We start from the raw sequence: 18,934 nt of genomic DNA, 5'->3' as shown, positions 1-18,934 counted from the left end.
CCCCTGCTCCCCTTCTGCCCCAATGGCCATCCCGAGGCATCACCGACCCTGCAGCTCCAAAGGCAGGAAGCCCACCGACTTCCATAGATGGTCAGGGGCGGGGGCGGGGGGAGGGCGGTCAGGCCAGTAACCTCAGCCCCGATAGAGGGGCCTCGCTGAGCCGATTCTGGGGACCCATGGTTTGAGAGCTGTTTATGGTCACCCCTAGGTAGTGTCCCCACCTCTGGGCGCTCAGGGTTTAACGTTCTAGGAGGCGCGGCGGGAAGCCCATTCTTCGCAGACTCTTGTTCTGGGCCCCACTGGGCGCGGACCGGACCCCGAGGGCGCGGCGGACGCCGGCTGTGGGCTTTCCGTCCCTCCGACCCCGCCCCGCCCCCGCCCTGCCGAGCGCAAGCCCGGCTGCGGACGGTGCCCCCCGCGGGCCAGGGTGTTGTGGCCGCGGAGCCTCGCGGGCGGGGCGCGCCAGCCTCGACACGGCCCTCCCCGCCAGCCCCGCCAGAGCGCGGCGCAGCCAATGGGGGCCAAGGCGCTGCGCCGGGATTGGGGCGGGTACGGGGCGGCGGCAGGGGCCGGGGTGGCGGCAGGGGCCGGGGTGCGGGGAGGGCGAGGCGAGCGCTGTCAGCGCTATTATAAGGGAGTGAAAAGTTGCCGGCAGACAGCCCGGCGCACGCTCGTACGGCGGCCGCAGCGGCAGGGCGGGGCCGCGGAGCAGCGGGTGGCGGCGGAGGAGGTCTTTGAACGCGGCCTCGCTCCTCAAGAGGTCTCGTTCGGCGAGGTCCCGGCTTCGCGAGGACTTTTGCACGCAGCCATGGGCGGCGTCGGGGAGCCCGGAGGGGGACCTGCGCAGCTGGGGGCGACGCTGCCCACCTTCCGCTGGGAGCAGATCCGCCCGCACAACCTGCCAGGCGACAAGTGGCTGGTCATCGAGCGTCGCGTCTACGACATCAGCCGCTGGGCACAGCGGCACCCGGGGGGCAGCCGCCTCATCGGCCACCACGGCGCCGAGGACGCCACGGTAAGGCCGCCCACCGCTGGCGGGGTAGAGCCCAGCGCTCGCTGGGGCCTGCTCGTGGGCACCGTGCCCTGCTCCACCGGCGGGGCCTTAGCATCCTTCTTACTCTCGCTGACCTTTGACCTCCCGGCCGGGGACCCAGAGTTGGGATCTACTAGCCGGGGCCTGATGTGGAGTAGGGAGACCACATCGGCATGGAGGACCCATACCCCCCGGCAGTGGACCAGGGCTGGGCTGGAGCAGATCTGTGCCGGAGGAAGGGGCTCTCAGAGGTGGGTGTGTCATGGCAGAAAGCACTGGCCCTTGGTGAAGGGGCTCCCTGATGCTCTGAGGTTCCTCCTCTCAGTGCTGGCTCTCCCAGACCAGGCTCTTCATGCCGAGCGCTTGCTGGATGCCAGAGGTAGGGCGGGTTCCCCAGGGGCTGGCAAGGATGTGCCATCAGAGGCTGGAGGCTGGGCAGCAAAGCTTGAGTGAGGCCTAGAGGTCTGTGGCTCTCCCAAGAGCTGCTGTAAATGGCTCTGAGGAGCCGTGACTCACCTCTCCTGGGCTAATAGCTGCATGGGGGAGAATTTCGCTAGTCAGGCTGGGTGGGCCTCTTTGGGAAGCACATTCACCCCAGGAACAGGCTGGCCCCTGTGGACCCCAGCTTCCCCTTTCCAGCCACGTTCAGACATGTTTCGGTCAAGGAGGAATGTGACCTGTCCAGTGGGACCATCTGGTAGAGCAGCATCAGGATGAGGCTCCTCACCAGACCCTTTTCCCACAGCCCCCCATCTGGACCATAGGACCTGGGGCCGTGACACTCTGTCCTTGACCATCCAAAATTCTAGGCTGGTCACACTGGGTACCAGGAAGGTCTTCAAGATTCCAGGGGATGAATCCCTAACTGGCGGAACTTTAGATAACAAAAGCGATTGTGTCCCATCGCAGAAGGGTCAGTGCCCCTGTTGCCAGAAACATCTGCTCTCTGCCCACTGCCTTCTCCCGTGGCTTGCGCAACCTTCCTGGGACTCTTTTAGGGGAAAAAGTGTCTCTTCCTCACTTCCCCAGGAAGCTGAGAGGTTAGGGTCAGAAACCTCCTGAAACTCTAGAAGCTGACCGAGAAAGCCTTGTGGGTAGTGCTGAGCGGCCCGGCGGTGGCCACGGAGTTGGAGCTGACTGTGGGCCAGGGAGTGTGTGACCGTGTTAGGCCTGTACACGTGCGAACGAGGCATGTGTTTGTGTGCGTGATTATACATGTGTGTGTTGCTGCCAGGGCGTGGGGGGCATGAGGTGCCACAGCCCCTCCCCCCCTCAGCCTGGCTGAGCCCTGGCCACCCCTCCAGGATGCTGGGGGCGGCTCCTCTGGCCTTTTTTTCAACCTCTGACCTGTCGGACGGGATGGAGGCTGGCAAGAGGAAGACGATGGAGAATATTTACGAATCGTTTTTTCCTGCTTGGTGCCTAGGTCTGTGCTGGGGGCCCTCCCGTGTGGGAACCCCATTTAGCTCTAGACCCTGAGACCCGCCCCCCGTGACAGGTTTCTCACTGATTCATCACCAGTAAGGTCTGTTTTCCCATTTCCATTAAAACACTCTGTCCGTTCCCTGGGGCCAGGTCCCGGCTCTGCCATTGGAGGCTCTGAGGGACCTGGAGCCAGGCATATCGCTCCTCTGAACCTCAGTTTCCTCATCTGTAAAGTGGGGACAGCTGGGCCAGACAGTGAGCCGGCTGAGGGCAGGACTGTGCCTTCTCAACTCCGTGGCCCCAGAGCTGCTATGTAGTTGTTCCTGGTCAGTTTATGTCGCCAGTTGATAAGTGGGAGTGCGCCCTGCAGACTGTAGAGTGCAGTGGACAGCCATGGCATAGCCACGTCTTTGCTGGGTGACCTTGTCTGGTTCATTCATGGCTGTAACAGGACATGATGTTAGGCCATCTCTTAGCTTCCCCGAGGCCCCAAACCCTGGGCTGGAGTTGCCAGAAATACCTGGTCTGTTCAGGCCAAAGGGGTTGTGAGGAGGCTGGGGTTGGGGGACCCCAGTCTTTGTCTGTGGTGGGCCCACAGGGCAGAGCAGGGATCAGATCACCCCAGTGCCCTGTGTGGTCCAGCCCAGACCCCAGGCACGCCATCCCCGGCCCCCACCCGGTGGGGGTGGGGCAGCCCTCTTGCCGGGCTCTGTGCCCGCAGCCACCTTTCAGCAGCCCTTGCTGCCCACCAGCTGTTCTCCTGTTGACGCCACAAAAGCCTTCCTGCCAGGAAATGCCCAGAGTCCCTGCGCCGCGAAGTCAGTCTGTGGCCATCCTGGGATACAAAGCCGGGTACCCTGGGGAGAGTGCTCTGGGCCTTGGGCCAGGTTTGTCTAAGAGTCATAGGCGGCCTGAGACTAGTGGAGCCAGCCATGGAGGGGTGAGGCCCAGCCGCTGCTGATCATGAGCTTACCAGGGCTGGGTGCCGAGCACCTACTATGTGCCAGGCTCTGAATTCAGTGCTTGATTTATAGATACTCCCTCTTTGAATCCTCACGATACCTCTATGGGACAGGTACTGTTACTGCTATCTCCATTTTAAAGATGAGAAAACAGACTCAGAGAGGCAAAGTGACTTGAAATTAAATGATGGGTCTGGGATTTGAATCCACAGCCCATGCTCTTAACCACCTGCTTCACTGCCACTTAGCTGTTTATTTCATTCATTCATTCATTCTTCAATTATCAAATCATTAAATCCAACAGCAGATATGCAGCGAGCATATCCTACGTGCCAAACCCTGTTCTAACCTCTGAAGATAAAGCTGTGAACAAAAAAACTGTGCTAGGAGGGATTTCCCTGGGCGTCCAGTGGTTAGGACTCCGCTTTTCCGCTGCAGGGGGCACGGGTTTGATCCCTGGTCGGGGAACTAAGAACCCACATGCTGCGCAAAAAAAAAAAAAAAAAAAAAAAAATCTGCTAGGAGGATGTTCCTTGGCAGAGGGACCAGCTAGGACAAAGGCTCAGAGGTGGGACTGTACTCCGTGCATTTAAGGAACAGCAAGGCTATCAGCTATCAGCGTGGCTGGAGCACAGCAGTGAGGAGAAGGGCAGGCAGTGTGGTCCAGAGGTAGCAGGGGAAGCAGGACTTTTGTTTTATTCTAAGGGGAGCTTGAAGGGGAGAGCAGGGAAGCCAGGGGAATCTGATATACATTTAAACAGATCCTTAATGAGGAGGGGGAAGGCAGAGCCTCCTAGGAGAAGGGGGAGGCATTAAGAGATGGTGGGGACCTGCCCTCTCCAGGGGAGGCCGCTTGGAAGAGGTGGCCATTCACCTGGGCCCTGGCGTGCAGGTATGTCCAGGGCAGGGGGCAGGTGATGCTGTGGGCTCAGGCACACCAACAGGAACCATTAGGATTTAGCTCAGTGTGGTCTTGAGAAGACAAACTTCAGAGGTAGTCCTAGCGTTAGCCCATTTTGCAGATGACGAGACTGAGGTTGAATATGGGTGATTTGAAGGGACCTTCTTGGAACCCTCAAAGGGCAGGGCCTTTGTCCTTGGGCTTGGAGGGTGGGGTTTGTATCTGGGAGTTGGGGAGGGGCAGGTCTGGGCAGATCTGAGGCTGTGGAGCGAGGGTGGGGCCGGAGACAGGGGCTGGCCAGGAGCTCAGACAACCTGGCTCCAGAGCTGAGGAAGCCGTGCTCTGCTTCCGCTTACCACGCCAGCTGCCTTGAGAGCTGCCTAAGGGCCACTGCCCGTGAAGTGTGACCTCTCTGGGCTCTGTGGGTGTTTTCTGCAATGTCCCCACCCACCCAGGCCCCTGGTGGGGCAAGAGGGGGATGGCAGTGCCCTGGGGGAGGCGTCGGATCATATGGTGCTGGGCAGGAACTTGGGGAGCAGGGGTGGGGATGCTAGTGTCCTAAGCACGCCGGCAGTCCCTCTGCATTTCCTCCCAAGGGTGCCCAAGTGGCAGCCATGGGTTTCTCAGGAAACAGCAGCGGGGAAGAGCCAGAGCTCAGTGGTGGAGAGAGGACCCGGGGCCAGAGGGTCTGGCCACTTCAGGCCACCGCTGGGTCAGTGACACCTGTGAGGCCAAGGGTGCTGGATGGAGGAACCCCCACCACCACCACCACACCTGTCACCAGGGACACTAGGGGTGCTGGGGGGACAGGGGCAACTTCCTGAGGACATCCATCCTTGAGCTGGGCTCTGCTGCTCCAACGGGAGTTGATGCTCATGTTCAGGGCTGTGTGCCCTTTGGCCTCAGTTTCCTCATCTATAAAATGGGGATACTGATAGTGCCTCCCCATTGGCCTCCTGTGAGGAGACCCAGGGAGAGGATGAGAAGGAGCATCTGACCTGGGCGTGAGATCCTGCTTTATCTTCCCAGCCAGGAGAGGGAGGGAGGAAGAAATTCCTGGGTGTGTCCACTCTCCCATCCTCACAACCCACTGCTGCCTCCTGAGCTGAGGTTAAGAGGAGCAGACCCAGACCACCTGAGCCCCCAGCAGCCCTGCTTCCTTCCCTGCTCTACCCCCTTCCCGATCTGGAACATTCCAGATTCTTTGGAGAAGTGACCAGAAATGCTCCCCGCCCCTACCTTATCTCTGGGGTGGAAGGAGGCTGCCAGCCCCTCCTGTTTCCTAGCCTCAGGCTGGCCAGGACAGTGACCAGCAGGGCGCACGCACCTCCACCCTCCTGCCTCAGGCCTGCGGGCCTGAATCTCACTGGACACCAGGCCCCTTCTAAGTGCTCTGCCTGCACTGACTCAGTCCTCCCAGCAGCTCCACGAGATGGGTATTTGTGGTTCCTGATTTACTGACAAAATATAGGATGGAGAGGGGTTGCGACCTTGTCTGTGGCTCCAGGGCTCAGCTCCTAAGTGGCGGCTCAGATTCCATCCCCTGCAGGCTGGCTCCTGAGTCTCCCCACTCCCACCCTTAACCAGCTGCTACCTGGAGTTCAAGGCGGGGCTGGGGGCAGGGCAGGAGCCACTCTGAGGCTTCCAGGGACTGAAGCAAGGCTGGGTGGGAGCTCTGTCCTGGGAGAGCAGGGACGTCACAGAAGATAGACCTGGATTTGAATCCCAGCTCTGCCACTACAAACTCTGACCTGGGCAGGCCAGAGCCTCTGTTCCCTCACGCGCAAAATGGTTCAGACGCCTGGTTTGTGAGCTCCTTGCCCACTTATGCACACCTGCCATCCTGCCCCAGCTCTGTGCAGGGCTCTGAGGCCACCCCTGTGAACAAGGGCCTGTCCCTGTCAACCGCAGCTTATGTTTAGAGACATCGTTTGAATTCTAAAAGTTTCACCCAACTCTGTTCCAAGAACTAGTGAGAGGCCTCAGTTGCCATCCCCGTGGGAGAGGGTCACAAAGTTTGCACCTATGCCCCTGGGAGGACGTTTCCAGGCGCATCAGGGTTGGGGCCTCCTGCAGTACACTGAAACTTGGTCAGTGCAGCCCCAGAAACACCAGGACCACCATCCTGACCCCCACAGCCCGGTCTCCAAGCAGCCAGATCCTTGGCTCCTCGGGATGGTGACCAGCCTCGTGATGAGGGCCCCTTCCCTCCACCTAGGAGACCCACTGCCTCCCCTCTGACCAGGAGTGGCCACCCTGGGGCTACTGCCGAGTGGCCACAAGCACAGTTTTACAGTCAGACCAAGTTCTGGTCCGACCGCCACCAAATGGAGCTGTGTGACCTTGGGTAAGTGGCTCAACCTCTCTGAGTCTTCTGCCCAGCCCCTGAATCCTTAAGCAGAGGCCAAAGAGGACTGAGTCACATGGCCCAAGCCAATGTTCCAGAAAAAGCTGTTTGCTGAGGTTTTGGTCTGCGGCCAGGGACCCACCTTGTTGGTACTCAAACGGCAAGAAGCGTAGGCTCAGCAGTGCCCACCCAGCCCCAGGAGCCCGAGCTGCTATCCGAGGACCTGGCACAGCCCCGCGCTTTCCCACCCACCAGCTGAAGGCTTGTCCACCAACTCTGGGATGTCCCTGCCCGGACCTGAGGGGGCGCACACCTTCCCTCCTCAGTGCAAAGGACATGCCTGGCTGGGGGTCCCTCGGGCAAGCCTGGCTCTGTCCTCCTTCAGGGCATTACCAGGCCTGGCTTGGGTGAATCAGGACCAAGGGAAAGGAGTTGGGGAGGGAGAGCTGCTCCCACAGCTCCTCAGCATGGCCCTGGAGCATCTGAGGTCTGCCGGGCGCTGGGGTGGCCCCAGAACAGACACAGAGGCCGTGAGAGAGCGGGGCTGGGAGAGAGGAAAGCCTGGGGCCGGAGCCACAGTACACACATCTGCTCTGTGAGTTTGTGTGTGTGCCAGGTTGTGTGTGTCTGGGTGTTCTTGTGGCCTTGCCTGTGCGCGTATTCCCAAGCGTGTCTGGGAGCCTTAGTGGGTCGGTGGTGACGTCTGCACGCGTGGAGGCGCGTCCTTAAGGCACCGCACTTCCGTGACACGTGTGCACCTCTGGTGTCACACTCTCTGTAGCATGCCGTGTGCCTCTGTGTGCATTTGGGCCCTGTGTGCCACCAGGGCGGTTTCAAAGAAAACGAGAGGTAATCAGAGTCAACGCTCGCTCAGCCTTAAAAAAGAAGGAAATTCTGACATGCCACACATGGATGAACCTTGAAGACATTATGCTAAGTGACAAGTCCGTCACAAAAGGACAAATACTGTATGATTCCTCTTCTACGAGTCAATTCTTCTTTTTTCGGCCGCACCTCGAAGCAGGTGGGATCTTAGTTCCCTGACCAGGGGTGGAACCCGTGCCCGCTGCAGTGGAAGCGCGGAGTCTTAACCACTGGACCGCCAAGGAAGTTTCTGTGAGTCAATTCGTAGAGACAGAAAGCAGCACGGTGGTTTCCAGAGGCCGGGGGGAGGTGGAAATGGTGAGCTAGGGTTTCATGAGGACAGAGTTTCAATTGGGGAAGATGAAAAAGGTTTGGAGGTGGATGGCGGTGATGGCTGCCCCAACAGTGTGAGTACACTTAATGCCACTGAACTGTACACTTCAAAATGGTGACGATGGTCAATTTTATGTGTGTTTGACTATAATTAAAAAGAAAAGAACCTTAGTGCTCTGTAGTCCAGAGCCCGAAAGGCCCTGGGGGCGCACCCCTTTGATGTTCCCCCTGGATTTGCCTAGTTCCAGGCAGGAGAACAGACTCGCTCAAGGTCACAGTAAGCGGGGTCAACCAATCACAAGAGCAATTTTCCTCTTAGCTCCCCAGCCAGTGCCACTCCTGCAGCTCCCCAGTAGGCCAGCGCCCGGGCAGCTTCCTGTGGGGCCAGCCTCCCCTCCCCGCCCCTCCCAGGGGTGCTGCCCCTCCATCAAGACTCTTCCGTCGTGAGGGTGAGGTCTGTACCTATACAACCCCTTCCCCTATGATGAGCTCCACGGAGGGGCCCCAAGTCAGCCTTCACAAGGGCCTAGGTTATCCCAGAAGCTACATCCTCTGAGCCCCCAGGTCCTCAGACTGCCCTGCGCCAGTAAGAGAGCAGGCAGCAAGAAAGGGGACCCCTTGGGTGAATCCTGCAGGGGTGGCCTTCAGGTGGGAGCTGGAGGGGCCTGAGGTGTTTCTGTCCCCGGGGATGGGACGGTGTGGGATGTCCTGAAGTGAGTGCAGGGGCCCTGCTGTTTTAACACCCACCAGGCACTGCTTCCACAGTTCAGGCTGCTGGCCGGCTGGGGGTTGGCTCTCTCAGAGAGAGCCTCCGAAAGTGCAAAGATAAAAATTGGTTGAAGAGCTGTGAACAGCAATGAGCCAGTGACACCAGGGCTAGATCAGGAAGACTGAGTGAGTCCCAAGCGTGAAGTTCAAGTTTACTCACACTTCAGAACTGCCCGGTGCTAGAGGTCGGGGTCACTTCCTGACCGGCCCCTTTCCACAGCCCTTTATCTTTCCTGGGGTGGCTCTCTTCCTCCAACCCCTTCTCCTACTCTGCACCCCGCCCCCATGACAGAGAATCACAGGAATGTTAGATTGTTTATTTAACTTACTGTTTAAAAAACTTATATTTTCCACTCCTGCTTTTAAAATCAAGTGAGTTTAACTGTTTGAGCATCTTCGGGCTGTGTGGTCCTCGACTGATTTTTTTTTCTCCCGGTGGTCCAGTGGTCGTCAATTGCGAGTTTCCTCACCCACGTTTTACCCACTGCTTGTGTTTGTGAAAGGTGATTAATCTGATGTTTGTGACCCAGTAGAAAAGCATATGATTTCAAGAAAGCTTTCCAGTGATCTTTTTGGAAAAGTCAAACCCTTTCAGGAAAGGAATCAGAGTCTTCCAGGGAGAACTTTCTGTAAATCCTGATTTATTTTTTAAAATTAATTAATTAATTTATTTATTTTTGGCTGCGTTGGGTCTTCGTTGCTGCGCCCGGGCTTTCTCTAGTTGCGGCGAGCGGGGGCTACTCTTCGTTGCGGTGCGCGGGCTTCTCATCGCGGTGGCTTCTCTTGTGGCGGAGCACAGGCTCTAGGCATGCGGGCTTCAGTAGTTGTGGCGCACGGGCTTAGTTGCTCCGTGGCACGTGGGATCTTCCCGGACCAGGGCTCGAACCTGTGTCCCCTGCATTGGCAGGCGGATTCTTAACCACTGCGCCACGAGGGAAGTCCCAATCCAGACTTTTAAAAAATATATTTATTTATTTATTTATTATTGTGGCCGCACCGGGTCTTAGTTGCAGCACGCGGGCTCTTAGTTGCGCCATGCATGTGGGATCTAGTTCCTCCAACCAGGGATCGATCCCGGGCCCCCTGCATTGGGAGCACAGAGTCTTACCCACTGGACCGCCAGGGAAGTCCCCTGTTAGTCCAGATTTTAAAATACCCGACCAAATTTGGGGAAGGGCCCCATGGTGGCGTGAAACAGCTGGAGCCTGGCAGGCGAGGGATGTCTGTTGGGGCACCCAAGGCCTGGGGAGGACCAGGGAGGGCTCACAGGCAAGGCTGACCCGTGTGGTCCTATTTCTGTGACGGCTGAAACACCAGCGGACTGCCTGCCTGCCTGCCTGTCTTTCTGTCTGCTCTGCCCTTCCATCAACAGCCCTTCCACTTTGTCTCTGCCTGCTGCCTCTGGGTGCTACTCCAGCCGTCTTGTCTGTCCACCTGACTGTCTGCTCTCCTTCAGGATGCCTTCCACGCCTTCCACCAGGACCTCAATTTTGTGCGCAAGTTCCTGCAGCCCCTGCTGATTGGAGAGCTGGCCCCGGAGGAGCCCAGCCAGGATGGACCCCAGAATGTGAGAAGGGCCCTGGTGGAGGCTAAGCCCCCAGTGGGGGGCTGGAGGGGATGGAAGGCATTGCCAGTGGCAGCTTCATTCGAATTATCCCAAGGGGCCCTGGGGCCAAGGCTGGGTCTGCCATCCCTTCCTGGGCAGACAGCTGTAGGCAGAGCCGTAGGGACGCCCGCACCAGCGTTTGCTGGGGGACCCCAGGCAAGCCCCTTCCCTGCTCTGGGCTCTGCATCCCCATCTCTGATGAGGATTTTGATGAGCTGCATTCTCGGGGTTTTCCCTGCTTCTCAGGTACCCACACCTTTTGTGGGTGGTGGAGGAGCCTTTACCGCCAGCCAGCAACCCAGCTCACACCCCAGGCTGGGCACTCTGGTCCCTCCGTCCCCTTCGGCCACAGACCCACTGGGCCTGACGCTGGGAGGAGTGGCTGTTGCGGGGGGGGGGGGGGGGTTCCGGGGACGCCTGGGGCCTCCCTCGCTTCCTCGGCTGACCAGCCGTGCCGCCGTGGCAGGCCCAGCTGATCGAGGACTTCCGAGCCCTGCGCCAGGCGGTCGAGGACATGAAGCTGTTTGAGGCCAAGCCCACCTTCTTCGCTTTCCTGCTGGGCCACATCCTGGCCATGGAGATGCTCGCCTGGCTCATCGTCTACCTCCTTGGCCCCGGCTGGGTGCCCAGCACCCTGGCCGCCCTCATCCTGGCCGTCTCCCAGGTGACCCCAGCACTATCTTGCAGACACCCAAACTGACCAACAGACACAGGGCCTGGCACACGTGGACACTCGGGACATACTTGCTGCACGAATGAATGAATGAATGACCAGGCCCATAAGTGTGTATCTGTGGGTCAAGCTACAGTTTAAATATGCGAAGGAAGCTCTTTACTTAATAAGCTCAGAGGGAGCCCACGGCTGGGAGCTGGACGGCTGCCGCCTACAGCTCCATGACAGACCCGCAGCCCCTGGACCTCCCGAGGAAACTGGCCTACTAGGGTCTAGAGTGGAGTGCCAGCTTTGGGGGTGCCCTGCGAGCTGGGAGGGCTGGCCGGGGCCCAGGGCTCGGCCCCAGGCGGCTCCCTGCCTCGGCTCCTGACCCTGCGTCTCCCCAGGCCCAGAGCTGGTGTCTACAGCACGATCTGGGCCACACCTCCATCTTCAGGAAGTCCCGGTGGAACCACGTGGCCCAGCAGTTTGTGATGGGGCAGCTGAAGGTGAGGCTGGGGGCAGGTGGTGGGCAGCCAGGGAGGGGCTTAGTGGGGGGGGCCGCACTGGGTCTGCGCAAGTGTGCGGTTGCCATGGAAGGGGGGCGCAGCCTGGCCCCACTCCTGAGAGCCCCCTCCCCTGCAGGGCTTCTCTGCCCACTGGTGGAACTTCCGCCACTTCCAGCACCACGCCAAGCCCAACATCTTCCACAAGGACCCGGATGTGACCGTGGCACCCGTCTTCCTTCTGGGGGAATCGTCTGTCGAGGTGCATGGGGGACACGCTCGGGCTGGGCCTGCAGCAGAGGGGAACTGGTAGTCCCTGAACCCCCTGCTGTGGCCCAGCCCCTGACCCAGCCCCCGACTGTAGCTCCAGGCTGAGCCCCTGCTCTGGAGGTACCCCTTCCCCCTTTCCCAGTTGGCTAGAATCCAAAGTTGCCTTGGCCCCTGGGCCCCAGCCGTCCCCCTGACCCTGCCTGGGACAAGGAGGGCCTGGAGAGCCGCCCTCCCCAACGGCTGCCTGTCCCCACAGTACGGCAAGAAGAAGCGTAGATACTTACCCTACAACCACCAGCACCTGTACTTCTTCCTGAGTGAGTGTCCGCTTGTCCCCCTGGGGGTGGGAGCCATGCCGGGGCCTGCACGGTCCACCTGACGCTTCCAGCCCCCTCAGCACGGCACCTCCAGGTCTCTCCCGGCCTCTCTCTGGTCGCCCTAGCCTGCAGCCCATGCCGACTTCCATCGCCAGGTCTTTGCCCCAGCCCTTCCCTCTGCCTGGGGTACCTTCCGGCAGAAGGGAGCAACCACAGTCTTGCCTGGAGCTTTCAGAGTTCTTTCCTACCCTCACCGCAGGGCGAGCCAGAGCTCTAGGGCAATCGTTGGGGCAACAAGGTGAGGATGAAAGGGCGCGGATGTATAAGGCTGGTGCCGACCTGCTGAAGAGGCACAGGAGGTGGCGGGGCGAGGACCAGCCTGGAGAGGCTCAGACACGGAGGGAATGAGTGAGGACCGGGCCTTGTGGGTGATGCGGGCTCATCCCAGCAGGATGGGACCAGCACCAAGTGCCGCTGGCCTTCCTGGAGGAGCAGAGCCCCGCCCCCAGCCCTGTGCCCCGCCCCACCCCTGAGCCCTCTCACGCCTCTCCTTGCAGTCGGCCCGCCGCTGCTCACCCTGGTGAACTTCGAGGTGGAAAACCTGGCGTACATGCTGGTGTGCATGCAGTGGATGGTGAGTGGGGGCCCTGCTCGGGTCCCCTGGGCGTACAGCTGTGGTGGCAGGAGGTGGGGCGAGAGGGGGCAGCCCCTCTCAACCAACGCAAACAGGTGTGCCTGTGATGGTGCGGTAGGCGTGTGCACCCGCGCAGGGGGAGTGAGTGTGTGCCTGTGTGTGGTTGAAGGGGGAGAGCGGGCGTATGCACAGGGCGTGCTGTGGGTCTCTCACGGTGGGGTGTCCTCCCTGGGGCTAGGGATCCACTGGGCCCCCCCTGCCAGGCATTTGTCTTCCCGGGCAAGGCTTCCCTCAGCCCGCACCCCTGCACGGCACCTTCACCTCCATGGTCAGCCCCCTGAGGCTGGCAGGGCAAGGATCCTATCCACTTACTTGGCTGAGACACCCAGGCCCAGAGAGGGTCGGTGACGTGCCCGTCCAGGATGACCCAGCTCCCCTTCCCGGCTGCCTCGAGGCCTCTGCCCTCCTCCTCCCTCCTCTACAGGACTTGCTCTGGGCCGCCAGCTTCTACGCCCGCTTCCTCTTTTCCTACATTCCCTTCTACGGTGTTCCTGGGGCGCTGTTCCTCTTTGTGGCTGTCAGGTATGGCCAGGTTTGGCATGGCGGGGTGTGGGGAGCTCACACACAGGCGGCAGGGGCCCCTGACCTCAGCCCTCCATGTCCCCATCTGCAGAATGGGGACAGTACTGTCTCCCTGGGTTGTCGAGTGGCAAGATCCTGGGGGTGGCAGGCCTCAGGGAAGCGGCCTGGCTCACGAGCGGCCCCGGGGGTGTCCCCCGTCTTGAGTAGGGCAACTCTAGCAGCCTGGCAGTGGCCCCTGCACCACTCAGCAGCTTTAAACACTAGCGGGGAGGGGTTGCCGCAATCCCGTAGTACAGATGGGGAAGCTGAGGCCCAGGTCTGAGTGGTCAGCTGGACGTGGGGTAGCGCCCGAGCCTCCCCTCACAGGGTCCTGGAGAGCCACTGGTTCGTGTGGATCACACAGATGAACCACATCCCCAAGGAGATCGGCCACGAGAAGCACCGGGACTGGGCCAGCTCTCAGGTGGGCAGCAGAGGCGGGGTCCATCCTGGGGGTGGGGGTGGGGTCCCAGCGGAGAGGCATGGGGGCGCTGATGGGGCTGCCACGGGGTCGGGCTCCGTGCCAGCCCCCTCACGTGTGCCCCGCCCACTCCTGGCAGCTGGCAGCCACCTGCAACGTGGAGCCCTCTGTCTTCCTTGACTGGTTCAGCGGACACCTCAACTTCCAGATTGAGCACCAGTGAGCGCGGGCCCCGGGGGCCCACGGGGGTGGGAGTGAGGCCTGAGCCTCTCTGTCCAGTCTTCCCCCAGGGAGGCCGAGACGTGAGCCCTGGATTTCCTGGAGGGCCCGGGAGAGGTGGTGAGCGGGGCCCGGGGGGTGATGGGTGGGTGGGGGTGCCAGCACACGCTCTCCCCGCCCCCAGCCTCTTCCCCACGATGCCGAGGCACAACTACCGCAGGGTGGCCCCGCTGGTCAAGGCCCTGTGCGCCAAGCACGGCCTCAGCTACGAGGTGAAGCCCTTCCTCACCGCCCTGGTGGACATCATCGGGTAAGGGTTCTTTGCTCACGGTGGCTCCCTGGGGGCCCCTGCCCACCCTCGGCCTGGTCAGCCCCGTCCTGAGCACCCACCTGGCTCTCTGAGCTCACGTGGGCTCCTCTGTAGAAGCTGGCATCCAAGGCCTTTCCGATCAGCCTTTCTGCCCTCAGCCCGTGACCTCCCTTCCCAGTGTCCGCCCACGTAGCCAGGGTTTAGGGAGCACCTACCATAGGCCCAGGCCCTGTCCTTGGTGCTACAGATACATCAGTGAGCAGAACAGGCTGACATCCCTGCCTTCCTGGAGCTGACATCTGAGCAGGGGAAACAGAAAAAAGGCAGTTAAAATAAGTAAATTACAGAAAATGTGAGAAGGGCAGAAGTGCTTCGGCAAAAAACAAAACAAAACCACAAAACCTGAGGGTGGGGGCAGGAGAGGGACTGGGTGGTGCAGGCAGGGTTGCAATTTTTAGTGGGGTGGCACGGTGGGTGGTATTAAGAAGGCAATGTGTGAGCAAGACAGGGAGGAGGGGAGAGGGCTGGCCATGGAGACATCTAGGGGAAGCAGATTTGGGGCAAAGGAATAGCCGTGCAAAGGCCCTGAGGCAGGAGTGTGCTAGGTGAGTGGGAGAGTTGCTGAGTGGAGGAGGGGCACGATTTTGGAAAGATGCTCTGACTGTGGGAATGTACTGATGGGGCAGAAGGAACAGAGTGGGGGTTCCTGCAGCTGTCCAGGGGTGACATGGCTTGGCCCTGATGGTAGCCTTGGCCGTGGGGAAACAGAGGCTGGATTCTCAGCCGGAGCTCTTCCACCTCTGTGCCTTAGCACATGCTGTTCCCTTTACTTGGATGCCCTTCCTTCTATACTGGTGCTGGAACACCTACTTCTCCTTTTTTTTTTTTTTAATTAATTAATTAATTTTTGGCTGTGTTGCGTCTTTGTTGCTGCGCGTGGGCTTCCTGTAGTTGCGGTGAGCGGGGGCTACTCTTCGTTGCAGTGCGCGGGCTTCTCACTGTGGTGGCTTCTATTGTTGTGATCACGGGCTCTAGGTGCGCGGTCTTTAGTAGTCATGGCTTGCGGGCTCTAGAGCGCCGGCTCAGTAGTTATGGCGCGCTGGCTTAGTTGCTCGCGGCACGTGGGATCTTCCTGGACCAGGGCTCAAACGTGTGTCCCCTGCACTGGCAGGCGGATTCTTAACCACTGCGCCACCAGTCCCGCCTACTTCTTCATGGCCCTTCCCAGCCCAATCCTTGGGGCCACTGCCACTTGGCATGGCCCCTTTAGGACACCTGGCATAGGGTTTCCCAGCAAGTTCTTGATGTTTCTGGTTCCTCTGCCTGATGTCAGGCTCCTGGTGGGCAGATTCCAAGCCTTAGCGGGGCTCAGCAGGAGGAAGCAACAGAGAGAGCTGGGTGAAGGAGAGACAGGCCCACCCTGGTCCCTGCCTGGACTTGGCCCTGGCTGTCCCCCTCCCGGCTCAAGGTCTAGGTCCCGCTCCAGTTAATGAGCGTGTAGCCTCCTCTCCCAATCCTCCCCTCCAGCCCCACCCAGCTGCCTGCCCCAGGGGACAGGGACTCACCGGGGAACGGGGACATCTCTACTCACACTCATCATCGTGGGGGTAGGGGGTTAATATTTGCACTTGAGTCCCTTACCTCTTCCTGCCCCCCGCCTCCCAGGTCCCTGAAGAAGTCTGGCAACATGTGGCTGGAAGCCTACCTCCACCAGTGAAGGCAGCGGCACCCAAGGCCCCAGCGCCACCCAGCCACCCAGCCGGGCTCCCCCACCTGCCCCCACCTTGCCCTGCCTCAGCCTGAGGACCCTGCCCGCCGTCCTGGGCCCCCTCCCCGCCTGCTCCACGACCCTCAGGCCATGGCTCTAGACCCCACGGGACCAGGGCTGGGGGCACGGTATATAAAGCCACATGGTGAGCATGGCATGTTTTCCTAGCGCAAAAATTTAGGGAAAAAGGTTATTTTTATATAAAAACAAACCCTGATATATTATGGAGTAGAGTATTGAATTTGCATGAATTTTGGAGCTGGAGTTCAGATCCTTGGGCCATCAGGGTCTTGGTGGGGCGAGGGGGTAGTGGTGGATGGTGGCTTTCCGAGTTGCGCTCCGCTCTGGGTCAGGGAGCTGGCATCTGCCTTGGGCTCAGGTCACCTGAGGGCCTGGTCCCTTCCTGTTCTTCACCCACTCACCAGCAACCTTGGCAGATCACGCTGGGCTCACCTCACTTTACTCCTTTGCACAGTGGGACAGGGGCTGGCAACAGATGGGGCCTCAGGGCTGAGCGCCATGTCTGCAGGCACCCCCGGGGGGCACAAGAGGCACCCCTGTCCTGGATCTGCACTGGTTTCTTACAGCCTCAGCCTCAGTGCTGAGGGGCCTCAGAGGACCACGGGCAGTGGGTCCCCTGCTGATCTCCGACCCGCACTTGGCATCACACCTGTGGAGGTGCAGCTGACCATGCTCAGTGACCTCAGGAGGTGATCCTGGATCCCCCCAGTGCCTGCCCGGGGCCAGGTGCTTGCCTGCAGTGAACCATTCAGGCGGGACCCCTGGGAAGGGGCTGTTTCCGTCCCTAGAGTCTGAGAGCACAGCACTGTCCTTCACTAATAAGCCTTGGGCTCCTCATCTGGAAGATGGGTGTGGTTGGCCTGGGCCTGTGGTGTTTGGACACTTCTGGGGAGGGATTTGAGTTGCCTCTTGGGGCTTCCTGAAGGTGGGAAGAAGGGCTTCCTCCGCTCCCAGTACACACACACTTCGGCAGCTCCAAGCTGAGCAGAAGATTTCATTTGAAGAAATGTCAGCAGCTTAAAAAAAAAAAAATTGAAATGCTGAGCTAGAATTTCTCTGAGGGACTTTCTGGAGTGGGAGCCGGCATCTCCTCACCAGCTACAGGATTGCTCCCCACTCTGTCTGGGCTCCCATGGCCCCAGACTGGGTTCCCTACAGGAGGTGGAAGAGGTGCAGGTACCGCAATTCTTGTCCAGTCTTTCCAGGGACCACCCAGCCCCACCCTGACCCCCTCCATGCAGCTTCCACCCCCTCTTCTCTGGAATCAGGCAGCCAAGGGAAAGACCTGCTTCTGCCTGGACTCTAGGCTGTGAACTTGGGGAAGTTATGCAATCTCTTTGAGTAATAGTATGACCTCCTAGGGTGATGGAAGATCAAAGGGATGCTTTGAAAAAAAAAAAAAGGGATGCTATGTAGGGCTCTTTGCTTAGGGGCTCCAGCAATAGGGCTTAGACATTTATTTTTAAAATGTTCTGCACAGAGTCCATGGCCCTGGGGCCATCACCTGCTCTCACCTGAGAAAAGCACTTGGCTGCCTCCAAGCCTGTTTTGTCCTTGAAAGGTACTTCCTGCCCTGAGAGCAAATCCTTGTGTCTAGGGCAAGTCCCACTTCCAGGGCCCCTGCACAGGCTGTTCTCTTTGTGGGAGTCCCTCTTCCTATGGTCACCTGCTGACTCCTGGTGCCTTGTGGGCCCTGGGATGGCAATCCCCCTGGGCAGATGGTCAGTGCCTTTCCTGCAGTGACTCTGATGCCCTTATCAGGGAAATGCTAACACACTAGACTCGGGGACAGCGGGTGCCCACCCAGCGGGAACGCTGAGCCTGCAACGCCCTCCAGAGGTACCTGGAGTATCTGCACCAATGTGGGGCAGGCCGAGCTCCGTGCTGCCCCTGGTGGTGGCTGAGGGCAGTGGGCCCTCACAACTGCAAATGGGTAGTTGCCTAGTAACTTGCTGAAAAGACCATTGGGAAGGCCCCCTGGCCTCAGTTAGCCACCCCACTCCCTATTGCCTGAAATCCTTCACTGGTGGGTCATCTTTGCCGTTGTCCCTCTCTGTCCCCCATGCTGGAACCCCTGAGGACAAGTCAACCACCCCTCTCCCTAGTTGAGTTCCCCCTTCTATGTCTATAGGTTTCTTATGCAGTCACGGGGCCTGGGCTGGGTCTGTACAAGGAGGGAGGGAAGGGCCTTGGCGGAAACTCTAAGAAAGGCCGTGGCCCTGCGTTACAGTCTGCAGTCTTGGGCCCAGAGGAGAAGCAAAACTCCTTAGGGAAGCCATGCCTTTTGCCCCCTTCAGTCAACCAGCATTTAATCAGAGTCTTCTGTGAGCTGGCCTGGGCAGATGGGGGAAAAGGAGATTCACAAGACCCAGCCCCTGCCTGTAACGTTGGGAGCAGCTGGTAGGTCTTTCCCGCCCCACCCCTCCCCCACACACGTCCTGGAGCACCTGGCTGCCTCCATCTCCTTGGCCCTTTCCAAGCCCCTGGTACCTGTCACTAGTCCTCCTGGATACTTGCTCTTAAACCAGATAATTTGGAAGAAAGACCCAAATGCCTTCAAAACTCAAAGAAATGTATTTATAATAGCAGAGGACAGTAGAGACATGATCTTTAAGTCCTAGCCTGCTAGGTATTCTCTTGTTCTGTCTATGCACGGGCTAGTAGTTCCAGATCTGCCTGGGCCCTGCCTTCCCCCTCCAGGCCTCGGTTTCTTCATAGATGGTGTAGGTACCCTACTGGATCCACAGCTAATCATTTCCATCTCAGACTCAGACCAGGGGTGAGAAGCTGCGTTCTGTCCAGAGGGGCACACCTCCCCAGGGACGGCGTGGCTGGGACAGCTGAGGAGTCCCCGAGGCACTGTGTCACACAAGCAGTAGCCTGTCACTCCTGAGGGCCGTCTGTGCCCAGTCTAGGTGGCTGCCACCTCCGCCCTGCCCCTCCCACCAAAGGCCTC

The 18,934-nt window shown here is 59.6% G+C and overlaps 1 protein-coding gene across 2 annotated transcripts; it reads left to right on the top strand.

Annotated features, from left to right (window-relative positions):
- Nucleotides 1-603: 603 nt before the first annotated feature.
- Nucleotides 604-16,181, top strand: FADS3 (fatty acid desaturase 3). Of its 2 annotated transcripts, XM_029209290.1 has the most exons (12): nucleotides 604-1,015; nucleotides 10,090-10,200; nucleotides 10,706-10,903; nucleotides 11,299-11,400; nucleotides 11,537-11,659; nucleotides 11,924-11,984; nucleotides 12,542-12,618; nucleotides 13,103-13,200; nucleotides 13,567-13,663; nucleotides 13,800-13,879; nucleotides 14,064-14,189; nucleotides 15,855-16,181. In XM_029209290.1, the coding sequence occupies exons 1-12, from the start codon at nucleotides 809-811 to the stop codon at nucleotides 15,904-15,906; spliced, it is 1,332 nt and encodes a 443-aa protein (XP_029065123.1). In that variant the 5' UTR covers nucleotides 604-808; the 3' UTR covers nucleotides 15,907-16,181. The 2 variants fall into 2 exon arrangements, 1 of the variants encoding a protein (XP_029065123.1); XR_003791555.1 differs by lacking the exon at nucleotides 15,855-16,181 and having other exon boundaries at nucleotides 13,800-13,962; nucleotides 14,064-14,101.
- Nucleotides 16,182-18,934: the final 2,753 nt, after the last annotated feature.

Source organism: Monodon monoceros, unplaced genomic scaffold, assembly GCF_005190385.1.
Source record: "Monodon monoceros isolate NGI ecotype Baffin Bay Population unplaced genomic scaffold, NGI_Narwhal_1 Super_Scaffold_7, whole genome shotgun sequence".
Classification (NCBI taxonomy): Eukaryota; Metazoa; Chordata; class Mammalia; order Artiodactyla; family Monodontidae; genus Monodon; species Monodon monoceros.
Note: the sequence above shows the minus strand (reverse complement) of the source record. Positions and strands in the feature narration are given on the sequence as shown.